Source organism: Delphinapterus leucas, chromosome 16, assembly GCF_059928025.1.
Source record: "Delphinapterus leucas isolate spDelLeu-1000000601 "Yukka" chromosome 16, BTC_Dleu_Yukka2, whole genome shotgun sequence".
Lineage (NCBI taxonomy): Eukaryota > Metazoa > Chordata > Mammalia > Artiodactyla > Monodontidae > Delphinapterus > Delphinapterus leucas.
The window spans coordinates 4,572,442-4,591,900 of NC_143144.1; the positions used below are offsets into that span (position 1 = coordinate 4,572,442).

Consider the following 19,459-nt stretch of genomic DNA (forward strand, 5'->3'; position numbering starts at 1 on the left):
TACGCGTTTGTCAAAACTCACCAAATTATACATTGAAAAGCGAGCAAGGTATTTTCTATATGTAAAATAAAACTCAATAAATCTGACTTAAAAAGACCAACAAATCATCAATTACAGGGATTGGCAAAGTGCAGCTCTCAGACTAAACTGAGTCCCGGTTGAGGTTTTGTAAATGAAGCTTTCCTGCCATGCAGCCACGCCACTTGTTATGTGTTGTCTATGGATGCTTTAATGCTACCACTGATAGAGTAAAAGAGCTGCAGTGAAGACCACATGGTCCCCAAAGCCTGAAAATATAAAACAGTTTTGGAACCTTCACAGGAAAGGTTGCTAACCCCTGATCTAATCTGTCCTTTAAAGCTTACTTTTGTACAGAGGAAAAACATTTTGTTTTTAATTTTAATAACCAATCATAGAACTGCTGCTGTATATTCAAGCTGCTGTATATGTGAAAAACAAACCTTTTTCCATCTTAAAGTGTATATGGTCCTCTTAAGTCTATCAAAGTTGTTGCCCCCAACCAATTAAATGGTCTCTAATCTCAACCCTTCTAAAACATTTAGTAGCATTTTTAGCAACTCTCGGTTCAAGTCTCAGAAATATTAACAGGGTGGCAAGCACCCTCTACTGACAACTAAAAATAATAAACCGAGCTAGTGGCTGGACAACATGCACTTCAAACCAAGCAGTCCTAACGTGGCTCTCATTTCCCTTCTCCACTGTTCTCTTCCTCCAGCTCCCCAGCCCTTATCACTTCTACCTGAATTCCCGAGAAGAATTCAAGGACACTGGCCCACATCCAAACATACTGGCAGTGACCTAAAGAGCTACTGATGACACGTAAGAAGGAAGCGAGTGAGGCCGCAGAGAATGCAGTCTCTTGCCCTCCGTACCAGGTAGGGAGGGAGAGACGGCCACGTCCAGATGTCACTCCACACTGAAGTCACTCCAAAGACTGGACCGCTGTGGGGTAATGGGTGCCCCCTGAGGCCCAGAGACACAGCTAACAGAGGATTCCTCAGGGAGTGGTGCTTGGACCAGTTTCATTTGACATCTTTATAAAAACAAATCTTCCTGATTAAAAAAACATGAAGGTATTTTAGGTAGCAAAGATGATAGGAAGATAACCAATTCTGCAAATCAGTAAAAATTTGACAGGGACTTCGCTGGTGGTCCAGTGGTAAAGAATCCGCCTTCCAATGCAGGAGACACAAGTTCGATCCCTGGTTGGGGAACTAAGATCCCACACGCCGCGGGGCAGCTAAGCCCACGCGCCACAACTACTGAGCTCACATACCTCAGCTAGAGAGCCTGCATGCCACAAACTACAGAGCCCACACACTCTGGAGCCTGTGCGCCACAACTAGAGAAGAGAAAACCCGCGTGCTACAACTAGAGAGAAGCACATGTGCCGCAACAGAAGATCCACATGCCTCAATGAAGATCCCATGTGCTGCAACCAAGACCCGGTGCGGCCAAAATAAATAAATAAATAAACAGAATTTTTTTTTTTAATTGACAAATTTTTATGCGAGTATATACAGGGCAATACATTTATGATTTCAAAAAATCCAGAATGAAGCTACCTGAGCTTTGCGTCAGTAATCATCTGGTAAAAGAACTCATGAGGCTGTTCACTGCAAATAGGAGCCGAGGTTGCAGCTCTGGCCAAAAGGAGCAATCGACCGAGGAGGAGCAATAAGCATCAGGGAGACACACTCGCTCCTTAAACAGAAGAGGCCCACCCAGATGCGGTGCACGGATCACCGGAACAAGAGTATTCAAAAGAGCGATGACCGCATCATTTGGAGCTATGGTGGGGAGGGGCCCAGAAGGAGGGTGAGAGCTGCATCTCACAGGCCCCATGAGAATCGAGCTGCGTTAGCATGACAGCACCGGGGGAGGTGCCCAGGGTCTGCCTTGGCACAGCCAGTCCTAAGCAGGTTTCTCTGTTCTCAACCTGTGTCTCCGTTCTGAAAACTACACATGAGGAAACGTCTGCATCCCCGCATCCTACACCCACAGTGGGCTGTGTCCTGGCAGCAGTTCTAAATTTATGAAGGTCTGGTAAAGCTAAATGAAAACAAGATATACTGTACCTAATGCAACTGTTTTGGGAAATTAAATATATACTATTATTTTTACTTCTTTGATAGTTTACATATGTGGTTTTCAGAAACTATAAAGGGTCCTGACAGTCCCAATAGCCCAAGAGAGAAAAATTAAACAGCACAACTTCAAGCCAAGAAACAAGCAGAATTTGTTCTACTAAACTAAATTACTCTAGAACACATAAAAATACTCCTTAACTTCTGGTAAGTTGCGTTTTGAAAAATTACAAGTCATGTATTTGCACTCATTATGAGCTCTGCCACAGAAGCCATATTACAAATGGTTTTTAAGTTCCATATGGCCTCTGGTATTAAAGCTAAACAATAACATGGGATTAAGTAGCTTTATCAGACTAACCTGGGATCTTAAGCACCATTTAGAGCACCATTTCTAAGAGGAAATTCACTCTGAGTATAAACCGTGACTGAATTCTAATTTGTACCACCACGACAAAACCTCACCCCATCCTTCCTTTATTCAATACAGCGACAAACACAGGCTAAAGCTCCTTCAGCAACAGAAAAAGGGCTGGAGAAGAGCGCCTGGCATCTCCACAGAGTCGGGAAAAATGACAGCATGGAGCAGCCCCAGCAGCGGGGTAGGCAGCTCTTAGAGGTTCCGGCTGTGACAGCAGAACAGACGGATCCCTACTGAGGGCAGACAGCTAATGGAACACACAGTGGAAGGCTGACAACTGCCTGTATTTCTCAAATGAATTAGCATCGCTAGACAACACAAAACGATTTAGTTAAGACATAATAGTATAAGATTAGCATTAGAGGCATTCGAAAAACAGATGGCAAGACTGCTCATCATTTTATAACAAACATCAGTTTGTTTTTCCAAACAACTCCTATGTTCTTCATGACAAATTAATTGCTTACCAGTTTTGCTTCAAATCCAAATACCGAATGTTGACCCCTTCTTTAATAGCTTCATAGTTACTTTCAGATCCCTACATGAAAATATCAATAACGTAAGCTCCTTGAGTTTAGGAATCGTTTCTTTTCACCTTTATATCCCCAGCACCTACTAAAGTGCCTCATCCACAGTAAGTCAAACATTTACTGAATGAATGTATGCATTGAAAAAGTTAAGTAAATCAGTGCTTTCCAATACTTCTAAAGATTGACTACTCCATTTCAGCCTATCTGATGGCTAAAACTTTGTGTATTACACTGAAATGTGTTCTAATAAATACAACAACTAAAGGAACTAGCGGTCTCACATAAATGAAAATTACAGAGATGAATGTTACTGTTCCTTACCCAGATAGCATCAATAATGTTTTCCTTCAGGACTCTATTTATATCCCAACTATGTGCTTGTTTTTCTGAAGAATCATCTAATTCCCATTTACCGATGTTTGAACTTGTCAAGCTATAAAAGCTTGATCGCTCTCTATCCCAAAGGACACTTGAAAGCTATATGGAGAGGAGAAAAAAGTTTATAGATTATTACGTTCTAATGTTAATGAACTATTTTTCTGAAATTCAAAATTAGTACATTTTATAACTATTTGATTAGTAATCCTAGCAGAATTCTTCATTTAGGACTCGAAGGAAGGAGTGATCCTGAAACAGACCTTGAGTAAGGAGGGTTTCCACAGGCACAAATATAAAGGCAGAAGGCCCAGGAAGAGCAGAGTCGGGAGGTGGGAAAGTCACAGGATCTTCAGAGAACAAGACACAGCCCTGCTTAATTGGAATGCGGATTACAACCAGGAAAGAAGCAAAAATAAGGTTCACACACAGCACAGTCTTAAATGTGAGCTTGTAAACCTAGTAAGCAAGGGAGATAGTCTCAATGGCTTGTGAGCACAAGAGCTGTGTTACAGGAGAAGGAATCTGGTAGGGCTGTGTGTAGTTCCATGTGGGTATGTTAACCTCGTCTTTCTTGCTTCTGAAGAACAGATGTGTTTTTTAAGTTGCGTATACAGAACTGTTGAGTGAAAACCCTAATTGTCTCCACTTCTCCTGTCACCATGACTCTAGTCACTAATGGGACCGGAGGGGCCAACAGTGAGTAAAGCGGACTGGCACCAAGAATTAGGGGAAATTAACCAAGAGTGCATATTAGGGCCTTACAGTGGAAGCAGGAAGATGGGGATGGCAGTGAGACATGAAAGAAGCCAAACCTATAGAACCTGGTAAGGAGAGAGAGAGAGACACACACACACACACACACACACACACACACACACACACACACACACACACACACACACACACACACACCAGGGTTTTATACCTGGGTCTCTGAAAAAAGTGACAGTGCCATTAGAAATAGGTCAAAAAAGAAATGAGTTTTGTAAGTCAACAGGAGAGAAGAGAATATCAGCAATTTGCTTCCAGACATGTTACGTTTTAGGTTCAAAGACCAGTTAAGGAAGCAGATAATAATAGCAACCTGAAATTAGAGGGAACAGCATAGTTTAAAAAAAAAGGTGTGCTCTCAATTCAAACAGACGTGGGTATGAATCTGCCGCCGAGTGATTCTGTAACCTTGGGCAATTTAGCCTCACTGAGGCCAGTTCCTCATCTACAAATTGGAAATGAAGCTCTCTACGTTACAGGTCATCTAATAATTACAGGAGGTAACAAACATGGAGCACCTAGCAGAGAGCAGATGCCCCCCACACGTTAGTTCCCATCAGCCTCCCTTCACTATTCCAGAGACTGAGGCAGAAGCCCAGCAGACATAGATTTGAGTCATCCACACAGATAGCTGGAGTCATGGGGGTGGAGAACACACTTTTGGTTATGTCTAGAAAGCAAAATTAATCCTTAAACACGTTTATAATTTTACATCATAGTTTTAGTTCAAAGAATTTACTTATAAGATAATCTGTGTGACTTAAGAATATTAACGTTACAGGGTATGAACTCATTTGACCATCATAATAAAAATGCTTCACTGAAAGATCAAAGCTTTCAGCTCATGTACACCACAGTTCATACAGAGGCAATACCAACTTCATAGGGAACTGCCAACTTATTGATTTCACTAAGAGAAGCTTGTAAAACAAAGTTATTTTATCAACTTACTATGAGATCACTGCTAGAAGATAAAATTCCCAAAAGAGAAGAAACCTTCCGACCAATTCCCGAAAGCACACCTTGCCCTTGAGGCAGGATATGCTGATGAATTTTTCCTACACTTTCGGGTATCAGGCGAATCAGCTGGCCTCCCGATGAGGATAAAATAAAACTTCCTCCCTGTGAACAAACATAGCAAAGTTAGTTAAGCAGTTAAGACTAAGAAAAGAAAATTAACACAAATCAGTTTGATACAGAAGGAAATCATCTGTACCTTAAAACAAATCTAAAAGAATAAAAAAGAACAGTGCTATTTTATTAAAATCACTTACTTATGAATCCATTCAACTTAATATTAATTCTACACAGAATAACTTTGTTGCAATATTTTTAACTGCATGTATTTTTTAATTCTGATTTTTAAGTGATAGGTTCACCATCATGCAGGTTCAACAAATCAAGTATCAGATTTTATTTCTTCAGTAAACCTGCAGAGTATATATTAGCAAACCATTCCTCCTACTGTCTAAGAGTTTCTACGTCACTTTATGAAGATCTTTCTGACAGAAATGAATAACATCGGCTACTATGCACTACTGATATTGCAGAGTCCTATGAGAAGGGCTTCCCTCTGTCTAAGTGTTCAAATCCTAGATCCTGACATTCTTTTCTTGCCTCTTTTTGATTCCCCCCACCCCCTGCCTGTATGATGTGCTCAAAACCCCAAATTTTTAGTCATTTAAATCCCACTTCCAAGCCAAATCACAGCGTTCCAATAAATATAAAAGAATATCATATACCTGCACTGTCGTTAGGAAACTGCAAGTCTTATCACCTCCCAGATCTACGGACGTCTCTGTGTAGGTGTCTTCACTTGCAAGGCTTGGCCAATAGCGGATGGATCCTTCTCTGGTGGCAACCATGACAGCAACAGCCTCAAAACAAGACCATAATACTCAGTAACCACAATAAAAGAAGGAGCCCAAGTCGGGAGTTTGGTGACACTGATATAAAGAAACCAGGGCAATGTACTATTGATTAACAGAAATCAGAAATAAAAATTCCTTTTTTTCCATATTAAAAAAATTATCATACAATAAAACTGACATTTTCCCCCTTTTGTTTTACAATTTTTATACTCTGGTTTCTCTTCAGACCGCATAAAATCTTTTGCTTTTTACAGTTCTGTGAATTTTAAAACACGTGTAGACTCATGTAACTACCACCCTAACGCTTTCCCTTTACTGTCACACCCTTCCCTACTCTAACCCCTGGCAATCACCGTTTCCATCATTATAGCTCTGTCTTTCTGAGAATGCCAAACAAATGAAATCATATAGAATATAACCTTTTGACTCTGGTTATATTTGACACTGAATAGAACCTGTATCTCACTTAGAATGACGTCTTTGAGATTCATCCAGGTTGTTGTTGCATGTATCAGCAGCTCACACCTTTCTACTGCTGAGTAGTATTCCATCCTATGGATAAATCGTTTAAAGGACACTCGTACTGTTTCTGCCGTTGGCTATCACAAATAAAGCTGCTATGACATTAGTGTACTGTTTTTTTGTGTGAACATAAGCATTACTTTCTCTAAAGTAAATAGGCAGGAATGAAATTGCTGGGTCATAGGGCAAGGGTACTTTAACTTTATGAGAAGTGAAAATCAAGTGGCTGTACCACCAGCAGGCCCGCCAGCAACGTATGAGGTTCCGGCTGCTCCACGTCCTCGTCAGCACTTGGTAGTGTCAGTGCTTTTCATTTCAGCCACTCTAATAGGGGTGTAGTGGTATCTCACTTATTTTATTTGCATTTTCCTAATGGCTAATGATGTGAACACCTCTTCATGTGCTTATCTGACATCCTTATATCCTCTTTGGTAAAGCATTCAAGTCCTATTCTAAATTGGGTTGTCTGTTTTCTTACTAAGCTTTGAGGGTTCATTTTATGTTCTACATACAAGTCCTTTGTTGGATATAAAAATCGTATATAATATTTATATAATATACTATTTCCTACCAGTCTGTAGTTCTCTCTTCATTTTCTTTTCAGTGCCTTTGGCAGAGCCAAGTTTTAAATTTTGATTAAGTCCAATTTATTTTTTTTTTATGAATCATGTTTTTGGTAATTTCTAAGAACTCTTCACCTAATCCCAGGTCATGATGATTTTTTTTCCTGCTTTCTTCCAAAAGTTTTTAGTTTTACATTTAGATCTATGATCCATTTTGGGTTCATCCTTACATAAAGAATGAGGTTTAGGAGGAATGCTTCTTTTTTCCATAAAGACAGCCAATGATTCCAACACCAGTTACTGAAAAGACCACCCTTGATCCACTGAATTTCTTTTGCGCCTTTGTCAAAGATCAAAGGGCCATCCTTGAGTGAGTCTATATCTCTAGTCTCTATTCTGTTCCACTGCCCTGTGTGTCCATCTCTTTGCCGTCACCTCTCCGTCTTGATTCCTGTAGCTTTATAGCTACGTTTCAGAACTGGGCTGGAGGATTCCTCCAACTTTAGAACTCCCTTATTTTAAAAAATGTACTTCAATAAGCATTTAAGTCACCTACCTGAGTAGAATGTGCTTCACCTGAGGTAGCAGAGTAAGACAGAGCCACCAAGTTGGCACTCCAGTGGAAATCAGTAGGTGGCAGCTGAAGTTCTTTGCAAACAGATAACTATAGAACATATCCAAACAAAACATCTTTCATGTCAAATCCAAGTTTTTGAATATGCATCTGGCTTCACTATTTCCCTTCTCTGCATATTTTAGATTCTAATTCATTGCTGGAAATACCATTCTACAAATACTCTTTCTTCTCATATCTTTTTGATCAGGCTTTCATCATCATTTTCAGTAATTTTAAAACAAAATATTTTAAGAGATATAGAATCAGGAAAACATAGCAGCTAGACCAGACCCTTAATATAAACTACTCCAATCTCTTCCCAGACCAAAAAGTCTATTGGTTGAAAGAAGTGTGTAGGCTTCCTATGGAATTTTCCCAGTCTAATCTTGATTTGTTTAGTTGACATTTAAAATCTGCATGACCACAGAGTTAGTATTCCAAGTCACCTAGAAAACATTTCTTAGACTCAGCCAAGTGTCAGCGTTCCTCTGCTAACTCAGGATGCCCACCCCAGGCCCTCTCCCTCACCTATGCTCCTAAAACTACAAACAGGGTTTTCTAGGTAGCAGCAGTACAGAGGCCAGTAGACGTGAAGAGTTTAGGTAAGTGGGAGCCCAAATCCCAGTGGAACAATGGCCCAGTGAACACAAGTGGTGCAAGAGAGTATGCCTGATCTGGAGCGGAAAGAAAAAGAGGCTGCTGAGGGTACGGGAGTGGATGTACAAATGAAAACCCCCGTGTGAGAAGTTGACAATTGAAAGTTAAATTAGCGTTATAAAAACTGGTATCATTTTTTCCTATTTTATTATGCATCATTCAGTAGATTCAGTGAAATACATTCCTATCTTCTAAGAAACTCAGTTCAGAGTTACGGCAGAGAGCACGGTGAGAAGCGGATGGCGGCCTTCTAGCTCGGGGCCCTCCAGGCCCTCCGGCCTCTGGTCGGCAGGTGAACTGGGGGGGCCCCCGGGACAAGCTCAGGCTGTGTCTTACCGAGCCCCAGAGCCCTCGCCGCAGCCACCCACTGGCAGGGCCCGAGCCTGGAAGCAGCAACGAACTGCCCCCACACCCCGACCTCCGCGACCTAATGGCGGCGGACCCTCGGAGCCCAGATCCCACCCACCGCCGGGTCTCTTGACCCCACGCTGCAAGGGTTAGGCGAAGCCTCCGGCAGCTCACCGAGGACGTGGCGCCTTTGAGCGTCGGGCGTGGCAGGGCGAGAAGAATGGCGGCCACTGGAACGCTGCGGAGGGCCGTTAGAGCCTCGAGGGCCCGGGAAGGGGGCTCTACGTGGACGCCAGCTCAGCCACCCTTAGGCCTTAGAGCCCGCGCGGATCCGGGACCTGAGGTGACCTCTCTGCCCCAGTTGGACCAGACCTCACCTCGTCCGGACAACAACGGACAAAGGCCTTAACGGGCCCGGAAGGTGAGCGGAGCCCCGGTCGACGACGAGTGGAACGTTATCGGGTCATCGGGCGGTTGGGGTTGGTCATCGTTCTACCAAGACCTCGATGTCGTTAAGATAGAAATGGTAGAATAACGTACCACATGCGGCCAATAGGAACTGCCCGCCACCCTTTGGGAAGATTTACTGGCCGTTTATAGAAGGCCTGTGTATATAATATGAAAAAGCTGCTCTCAACTTTCCCCCCAACCTTTCGAAAGAAAACTTCGCTACATATAGGCCTTCTAGATGTGAGGAGGTTGCCGACGTATGATAGAGTTAAAGTCACATGTCTTGTAAATGCCTATTTGTTTCTTTAAAAAAACCGTAGAAAAGAAATGTCTTCTAGAAATGACTTTTCGAAATGGAGTTGTTTGACCGCCTCTAGAGGCGACATCAGGAGCCACAGAGGTCCACGTTTGTTCCGTGGGTTAGAGGACATGGAATGGAAGACGTTGAGGAGGAAGAAAAGAAGGTTCTGTGCCAGACTGGTCACAGTTAGAAGACATTTGCATATTAGAACCATTGGTTTGTGTGTGCATTTTACTCCTTACTACTGTATGTGTAGTTGACAATAAGTACTTTTTTGAAATATCTAGTCTTTCTAGATCTTCTAAAGTGCCTGATATATGTTCAAAGTAGAGGTAGTAAAAAGACATTTTGTATATATCTTTTTGTTAAAATTCGTATGAAATGTTGTTTTGGGGGGGGAGGGGTGGCCAAACCACCTTTCTGAACAGGACGCAGTATGCACTGTGTTTGTGCACTGGTTCAAGGTCGCGGGGAGGAGAAGGAAGTGCAAAGAGCTCTGTGCCAGTGTGTTTATAGTGAAGCAAGATTAACCATTGTCTTTTTTATGTTCCTGCATTTTGTTTCACTTTGCTGTGTATATAGTGTATATAATGGACAAATGAGTCTTAATTTACAACATCTAGTCTTTCTAGATGTTAAAGAGGTTGCCAGTGTATGACAAAAATAGAGTTAGTGAATAATACATTTTGTACATTTTGTGTTAAAATTTATGGGAAAGATTGTCTTCTGAAAATTTGAGCATGATAGCCCTCTGGGTTGGTGGAGGGGGGAGAGAGAGAAGGGGGTTGGTCTTAGAATGGCTAGAATGCTGGTATTTTGAAGACAGTTTCAGATTATAACTGTTACATGTGTGCAGTTCATTCAGCACTGCTCTGTATATAGTGGACAAATTAAGTCCTTATTTGAACCATCTAGTCCATCTAGATGTTTAGAAGTGCCCAACGTTTGTTAGATGTAGAGGTAGTAAAATATCACTTTGTAAACGTCTTTTTGCTAAAATTCACAGGAAGTACTGTCTGTGGGAATGTTAAATGTTAAACCACCTCTCTGAGCAGTATACTATTGTCTATACTTGTTCAGTGGTTTGGAGGAGGGAGGGAAAGAATTGCAAAAGGTAATATGCTAGTGTGTTCATACCTGGACATTTTCAGACAAAACCATTTTTTGTATGTTCATTTTGTTTTGCTGTGTATATCGTGTATATAATGGACAAATTGAGTCCTAGTTTTGCAACATCTAGTCTCTAGATGTTAAAGGGGTTGCCAGTGTATGACAAAGTAGTAAAATGAGCACATTTTGTATACTTTATTGAAATTCACAGGAAAGCTTGTCTTCTGTAAATGACTTTTGGATATGAATTTGTTCAACCACCTCTAAGCATTACATATGCATGTACTTGTCCACTGGATTGGCGGTGGAGAGAAGGAAGTGAGGGAGGAAATGGTTCAGGCCAAAATGGTCATATTTAGAAGATACCTCAGATTATAACCATTGTTACATGTGTGCAATTTTACAGTGCTGTGTACATAGTGGACAAGTAAGTTCTTATATGAAATATCTATTCTTTCTAGATGTTGAGAAGTGCTTGATGTATTTAAAAGTAATTTTAGTAGAATAATGCTTCTTGTAAATAGCTTTTAAAAACTGATGGGAAATACTGTCTTTGGAAATGGAATTGTTAAACCTCCTCTCTGAACAGTATACTCTGTGCTTGTTCATTGGGTTTAGGGAGGTGGGAGGGAAGATTGCAAAAGATGTTTTGCTAGCAGGTACTAGAACATTTCAACTTATCCATTGCTCTATATGTTACATGCATTTTGTTTAACTTTACTGTATATATTTTGTATATACTGGACCAATGGGTCCCAATTTTATAATATCTAATCTCTAGATATTAAAGAGGTTGCCAATGTATGACAAAAGTAGAGTTAGTAAACTAACACATTTTGTACACTTTGTGTTAAAATTCATTGAAAGGCCGTCTTCTGAAAAGGGCCTTTGGAAGTGAAATTGTAAATCACATCTAAGTGACACCTGTGCCTGTACTTGCGCAATGTTGGATGGATGGCAGAAAGGAGGTACTGGGAGAAATGAAGTGTTCTAGATTAGAATGTTCCTATGTAGAAGACACTTTCAGATCTAACCATTGTTACATGTGTGTAGTTTATTCAACACTACTGTGTATATAGTGGACAAACTTTAGTCCTTATTTGAAACATCTAGTCTTTCTAGATGTTTAGAGGTGCACAAAGTATGTTAAAAGTAGAGGTAGTGAAGTAACATATTTTGTAGATATATCCTTTTGTTAAAATTCATATGAAATACTGTCTTTTAGAAATGGAGTGATCAAAATGATCAAACCACCTCTCTGAGCAGTACACATTATTTTATTTGTGCTAGTTCAGGGAGAAAGAAGAAAGTGTAAAGGGCTTTATACCAAGACTAACCATTGTCCGGTGTGTCTCTGCGTTTTGTTTTACTTGGCTGTGTACACAGTGTACATAAAGGACAGAGGGTCCAAATTTACAACATCTAGTCTTCCTAGATGTTAAAGAGGTTGCCAGTGTATGACAAAAATAGCCGATAAATACATTGTGTACACTTTGTGTTAAAATTCATAGGAAAGACTTCTGAAAACAACTGGAGGAAGTAAAATTGTTAAAATCCCCTCTAAGCATTACAGATGCTTATTATTCTTGTCCACTGGGTTGATAGAGATGAGAAGGGGAAGCTTCTAGGCCAGAGTGTTCCTGTTTAGGAGACACTTTGTGACTACAGCCTTTGTGTGCAGTTTCTTCAGTGCTACTACGTGTATACATAGTGGACAAACTTAAATCTGTATTTGAAACATCTAATCTTTCTAGATGTGTAAAAGTACACAACAAATATTGAAAATAGAGAGTTAAAAGTAACACCTTTTAAGTATTTTTTTTCTGTTAATTCATAGGAATGGTTGTATTGGGGGAGTGGAAATTGTTAAACTTGAGTCTTGGAGAGTAAGCTGACTATTCACTGGGTGGTGGGGAGGCGGGAAGCGGACAGGGAAGGAAGTACAGAGAAGGGATCTGTGCCCATGAGTCTTTAGACAAGTTCAGATTGTCTAACCATTGTTCTATTTGTGTGTTTTAGTTAATATTGCTGTGTATTAAAGAATAAGCAAGTCCTAATGCCCAAAGTATATTAAAAGTAGAGGTAGTAAAATAACCCCTTAATAAATGCCCTTTTGTTGGTTTTTAGGAAGGGCTGTGTCTTCTGGGAGCGTCTACGTTAATCCACCTCTTGGAGCTAGATATAGTCCTGTACTTAGTCGCTGATATGCTGGAGGAGGGGTAAGAGGAAGGGTGAAGGGAAGGGCTCTTAGCTAGTATCTCCATATCTAGAAGACAGTTTTAGGTTAAAACCATAGGTCTAAATGTGCATTTTTGTAAAGTACCAATGCTTACTATGGACAAGGTTCATTCATTATTTTGTAACATCTAGGCTTTTTAGGAGTCCTGAGATGACAATGTATGATAAAAAGTAGAGCTAGTGAATTAACCAATTTGTAAATATCTTTGTTATAATTGGTAAAAAAGTAGCATCTTGGACATGGAACTGTTAAACCATCTGAGAAATGTACACCAGGACTTGTTCATTAGGTTGGTAGCAGAGGGGCAGAAGGAAGTATAAAAGGGAGGGAAGTATGTGGATGTGTTCCTTTTTATATTTTGATGATAACCATTGATGTGTGTGCATCTCTAAGCTGTACTATAGGAATACATTGTTAAGTAATTCAGCGGAAATATACCTCCTTGCTAAATACTTTAACAGTTTAGATCAGATAATGAATCCTCTTAAAAGCATTATACTTTGGGTACTCTGTTGCTTTATGTCTCATTTTTAATTGAACGTTAAGGGAATGTAGTATTTTAATCATAACTCTGCCAATATCTTTATCTAGAGGCCTGTTGCCATTTTTGTCTTTTCTGAAGTTTTTGTCGCCAAGAAAGGATTACATTTTTTTCCCTTCCAGACTGAGTTGGTGTAGTGTATTTTTGGTTATCAAAATACTCATAGCTTTGGGACTTTGAAATGGTAAATATTCATGATGTGTGAAAAAGCATGATACATAACTGTATGATCTTAATTACATAAAAATGGATGCTTAGTTGTGTTTAAATACACAAACAAGACCTAGAAGGACACATCAAATGGTAAACTGCTTGTGATGATGGATGACTTTGTATTTCGCTTCTTGTGTTCTTTGGTGTCCTATTATGCACATGTTAACTTTTAAGAAATAAATGTTATTTTGAAAACCTTAAAAAAAATAAATAAACTCAGTTCATCAGCTTATGTGGATGGCTTTTAGTCTTAGACTTCATTAGACAGAGTGACTAGCGTGACATTCATTAAAAACTTCCATGTCTCTAATTTTATTAAATGTAAATAAGATGGATCTTGCTTAAAATCATGATAAGGGGAGAAACATTTTTGAAATGATATGCTCAGTATTTCATATTGCTATGAAAATGCAAATCTATAATGCTTGAGTAGATTCAAATTATGGTCCTCCAACAACTCTAAAAATTTAGGGTAAAAATTCAGAGCCAATTAGGAATCCTCTCCTCTCTTTCCAGCTCTCTAAAGAACCATTACCTTGGTAATAGGTGACAGAGCAATCTTCCAAATAATGAGTTTCTCTTTGCAGACCAGACAAGCCCATCCACCTTCATCTATGTGAACAGTCAGCTGATCGTCAACTGAAGAAAAAAAATGAGGTACGTAATTAATCTTAAAGTATGAATAAGAAAAACTTAAAACTTCCTCACACCAAAATCTTCTTCATTGGCACCATCTTCACCTAAACAAGTAATCAGCACACACACACGAGGTTAACTCACAACAAAAAATACTCTTGAATAATTCAAGAGTTATTAATATCCGAAACAAGAGATCCATTTAACTTTGACAACTACTTTTAGAAATATATCTAAAGGCAAAAAGTATATTTTGGGCCTAGGTTTAATATTTCTTAAGTTTTGTTATAGACCGATATTTTACTTTTTATAATATTATATTTAGTAACATTCATAATTTTGATAAAGCAACACAAATAATAAACCTCATTAAATATATAAAATATTTCAAGGAAAAATCACGTTCCTTCAAAAGAACAAGATTTTCAAATAAGAGCTCTGTGAAAGTATGATAAATTACTTAATTATATGGTGACCTAAAGGGTTACATTCCGTATTAAGTGACAAAACTAAATTAGTATACAGTAGTCACTCCTCATCCTCAGTTTCCGTGGTATGTTACCCGTGGTCAACTGCAGTCCAAAATATTAAATGGAAAATTCCAGAAATAACACTTCTTAAGTTTGTGATGAAATCTTACACTGTCCTGATGTCCTGATGGGGAGGTGAATCATTCCTTTGCCACCCGCCCATTAGCCACTTATAGTCGTAGTGCAGGTTATCAGAGTCACTGTCGCGGTATCGCGGTCCCTGTGTTGAAGTAACCCTATTTTACTTAAACATGGCTGAAAGCACAGAGAAGTGACGCTGGCAACTTGGACATTCTCTTACTGTGCCTAATTTATAAATTACACTTTACCACAGGTATGTACGTCCAGGAAAAAATACAGTACACACAGGGTCCGGTGCATCCCCTGGGGGTCTTGGAACATACGCCTGTGGATAAGGGTGACTGGTCTATTGCTGTTGTACATGTTGGTGGTAAACCTGAGTAAATGTATTAGCGGCCCTAGAAATTTAATTAATGTGAGCTTTGCTCTTCGTTTAGAGTCAGGGTAGGGCTTCCCTGGTGGCGCAGTGGTTGAGAGTCCGCCTGCCGATGCAGGGGACACGGGTTCGTGCCCCGGTCTGGGAAGATCCCACATGCCGCGGAGCGGCTGGGCCCGTGAGCCATGGCTGCTGGGCCTGCGCGTCCGGAGCCTGTGCTCTGCAACAGGAGAGGGCACAACGGTGAGAGGCCCGCGTACCGCAAAACAAATAAATAAATAAAACTAAAGTCAGGGTAGAGGGGCAAACTAAAAGGCATCAATAATGTACAAGCTAAAATATCACATCATACCTAGGTTAAGGGTGGGCTTTTTGCTGAACTGGAGTATCTGCTCCGTATTTTCTTTTCCTGAAAGCACTACAGCAGCTCCAAATCCTCCACTGGTGAACCCTCGAGGACGCTAACACAGCACACCAACTGACTAGCACTTGGAAGTTTCCACGTGAGGACGAGTTCCTCTCAAGTTTACACACTCTTCAATTTACACATCCTGATTTCTAGAGACTCTCTCCTCTGAGGCTGTGTACTATTTATTATTAACATGATCTGGTGGCAGGAACCAGGAGTGTGTCAAAAGGTTTAAATGCAATTTAAGCTGAAATTTTTAGACGGGAAAAGAAAAAATATATTTAAAATAGGTACAATGCATGACAGAGGTTCACGGAAGTTTAGCTGCCTGAAAATAATTGGACCTGAAGCTCCCATGGACTTACTGGCAAGATGTGCCGGTTCAAGTTGATGAGAAATATTCCTTCTTGTTGAACGGAGTACTTTAAACTTTTGTGACTGTCATTCACAGTATGAAATCCATTTTACATCATGATGCATTCATACACAATTTTAATAAAACGAAATGAGAAGCACTCTGATATTTTGCAATCTATTTTACTTCATTTTTAAAAAAAATGCTGGTCATGAACCACTAAACTGATTTCAGTCACTACCTGCAGTCTCAAAAACACTGTTCCAGGAAATCACAGGATGCTCTGAACTTTACTCTTCTAGTCACCCCAACTCATCCTTAACGGTGTCTTTCTAAAGCTTGTGTTGGCTGCATCGTCCACACTTCCAGTCTAATTGTCTGCCAGGAGAATCTTCTAATGGTGCACCAAATTGATAACATAAATTTGTGCATACAGCCTCTAGGGTACTACATAGGATCCAGAAATGGAGGTAAGACTTGATTCTACTGAATTATTAAACCCAGTAATGTGAGGCAGTAGTTTTTTGGATTTTGTTTAAAAAGCATATACTCATATGCTCATATACTCAATCAACTTTTGAAATTGGACTAACTTTTGCATATAGAGTATGTACAACCATAAACATTTATTTTGATTGTGCTAAAATGAACTCATTCTGCTTCCCAAATTGATATTTCTCAATTACAATGAAAAACCAAATAAGCCACCTATTTCTCTCCACTGAAGTGAAGGTATACCAGAGAAAGCACAAATTTCGATCTCCATGCCAGACCTAGGCTTCATTTTGCATTGCTAACAGAAGCAAATGAAAATGATACCCACCGTCAGCCAATGTTAAGGCTTCCATGACTTTAACAGGGAGAGAAGATCCAAATGTTTTCACATCATAGTTCACAGACTCAGTTATGGAGTGGTGCGGGAATATTCGTGTAGGTGTTCCTCTAAAGAAACGGGACCATATTATTTCACTCATAACTTAAAAATTTCCATTATTCATTATAATTTTTATGTATATATTTTCACAATAAAGAGAAAATCTCTGATAAACAAGAAGAAAGATGAAGTATAACAGTGAAAAAACTCTGGCTCATATATACTGTGTTATTAAATTTATTTTTCATTAAAAAAAAAAGACTGACAGGATTTAGGAAAACTTGGCTTCAGACTTTCATGCTCTAGTAATTAGATGCATGATCTATTCGCTTAAACTCTTTATAACTCTGCCTCCTTAACTGTGAAATAAGGCTGGACTAGATCAGTGTTTTTCAAATTATGGGTCTCAATCAACATTTTTAAAAAACGAAATAGAATATAGAATTTATCATACTCTGTGGTCAAAAAAGTTTTACAAACATTAGGTTAGATTATCTTTAAGCTCTCATCAGATACAGAATTATAAGAATCTACCAGATTTATACAATCAAAATCAAGAAATTAAATAGGGTCGTGAGTATCTGCTGCTACCTGGTCTTCGATAACAGATACAGCAGTAGAAATTATACTTCCTTCTCCCCTTCTTCTTAACATTCAGAAAACCAGTGTAAATTTATTAGTATAAAAGTTATTCTACCTCTTATCACAGGATTAACTGAGGAGATGCAGAGTGACTGAGAGCATTGTTTCTGACAAAGTATTATAACAAAGGTTTTTCCTTTCAATGATTACCGAAAGGTAAGAAGAAATAAAAAAAAAAAAGAAAACCAAGTATGACTTTTACTCACTGACTTTTCTCAAAAGGAGTAGAAAACAATCACAAGATTACCATTTGAAAAGCACTTTACAAAACGCAAAAGGATACAAGGTATTCTTTAAAAATCATTTCTCCTTTAAAGTATTGCAAACTTCTATAGATAAATTTTAACTATAAGTTCAAGACCCAGTATCACCGTCTTTTTGCAGGGGAAAATTCATTTTTGATAGACGAATTCAAAAGAAACCACTCAAGACACATGTTAGCTTCTTCTAAAATTCTAGTTTAATTATGAAAGGGGAGATGCAGACCACGGTTTCACGAGTGACGTGAACTGGTGTGCCATGCTTTTATTTGGTAACAAAACTACTAGTCTTATCTCATTGCTTATGGAAAGCCTTTTCCCTATTAATTTGGCTACAAAGCTAACTTCTGTAGCTAAAATCCCTTTAATTATCCACCAGCGGATATTAAGGGCAGTTAGTATGTTAAGCACATATAATGATTTTCCAGGGTTTGAGGTCCTCACTCTCCACTTTATATCTGCATCGTGGCATTTCATACTGACTCCTCGCAGGCTCTGGTCAGGTATCATTATCGCCATTTCGCAGACGAAGAGATCATGAGTGACCTACACCAGATCACAGGGGTACTAAGAGTGAGGCGGGTAACCACTGATTCTAATCCAATGTGTTCTTCACCTCTACACAAAGGTAATTCCATGCAAAGTGCATGATGCGAAGACTCAATTGATGAATTAAAGCGAGACTGAAATAACAACACACAAGGATGCAAGGGTGACAGAGGTCTCTTCTCCCAATACTCTGGCGTCCCGCGCCGTCCCCGGTTCCGGTGGCTTCTGGAGGCCCGTGAGCCTGTGACTCGCCAAACGCAACCCGGGACGATCACTCACCGCGAGCTCAGCGAGCTACGACGGCCGGCCGGCGAGAAGAACACCGGAGAGCTGACCGAAGACCCCAGGGCCAGACCCTTCCTGCTGGTCGCCCGGGGCGTGGAGCCCGGCCCAACTCCGCCCAGCGGGCCCCTTCGGGCCCCGGGCCCCGGGGTCCGCGGAGAGGAGACGGCCGGGAACATGACGCAAGGCTACAGAGAGCGCACGTTCAACCGTGGAGCTGAGGCTCGGCCAGCGCGCGAAGGTTGAACACCTGAGGGGAAGGAGAGAGCGCGGTGAAGACGTCAAACCGCAGCGCCAGGCCACGGGGCGCGCTGTGATGACGTCAAAGCGCCTTGCCGAGGCGTGGGGTGTGGTCAGGAAGTCAGGAGAAACCGGAAAGGAGGGGGTGGGGTGGTGACGTACGGGGTAGCGTCGAGCCACGGGGCGTGGTCAAGGCGGCGGCCCCTAGAGGGGGAGAGGGTCTGTGTGCTCGTGTCCCCGTCGTGGAGCGGCGAGAATCCGGAGTTTCCAGGGAAGTGAAGTAGCAAAAGCAGGTGCCCTTCTCCAGTCCGGCGGGTGGGGGTGGCCCTCCAGCAACTGGAACGCAAAGCCTCTGCACGCTGGTCCTTCCTGAGCCTCTTGGGAAATGAGTTCTTCCCTGGTCCAAGCTGAGAAGGGAGGGAAAGTGTTAAATCTGACACTGGTTTCACACTCAGTGTTTTAGATGTTATTCTTTAGGTTTGTCATTTCCCATTCACGTTGGTGACGCCACAAGTCCGTATCGCTAACCAGATCCTGCTCAAAAACCACAGGCTTCTGACAGCCTCCTAGTGGACGCTTTCACCTG

General features: G+C 40.6%; 1 protein-coding gene across 1 annotated transcript in view; it reads right to left on the reverse strand.

Annotated features, from left to right (window-relative positions):
* Window positions 1–18,968, reverse strand: part of NUP133 (nucleoporin 133) — a 59,156-nt gene extending 40,188 nt beyond the window's left edge. The window contains exons 1-8 of the mRNA XM_022553119.3: window positions 18,631–18,968; window positions 16,850–16,968; window positions 14,175–14,278; window positions 7,721–7,828; window positions 5,951–6,085; window positions 5,160–5,330; window positions 3,381–3,536; window positions 2,997–3,067 (exon numbers count right to left, since the gene is read on the reverse strand). Of these exons, the coding sequence (XP_022408827.1) occupies window positions 2,997–3,067; window positions 3,381–3,536; window positions 5,160–5,330; window positions 5,951–6,085; window positions 7,721–7,828; window positions 14,175–14,278; window positions 16,850–16,968; window positions 18,631–18,812 (1,046 nt within the window). The 5' untranslated portion in view covers window positions 18,813–18,968. The remainder of the gene's footprint in view (window positions 1–2,996; window positions 3,068–3,380; window positions 3,537–5,159; window positions 5,331–5,950; window positions 6,086–7,720; window positions 7,829–14,174; window positions 14,279–16,849; window positions 16,969–18,630) is intronic.
* Between the last annotated feature and the right edge of the window lie 491 nt (window positions 18,969–19,459).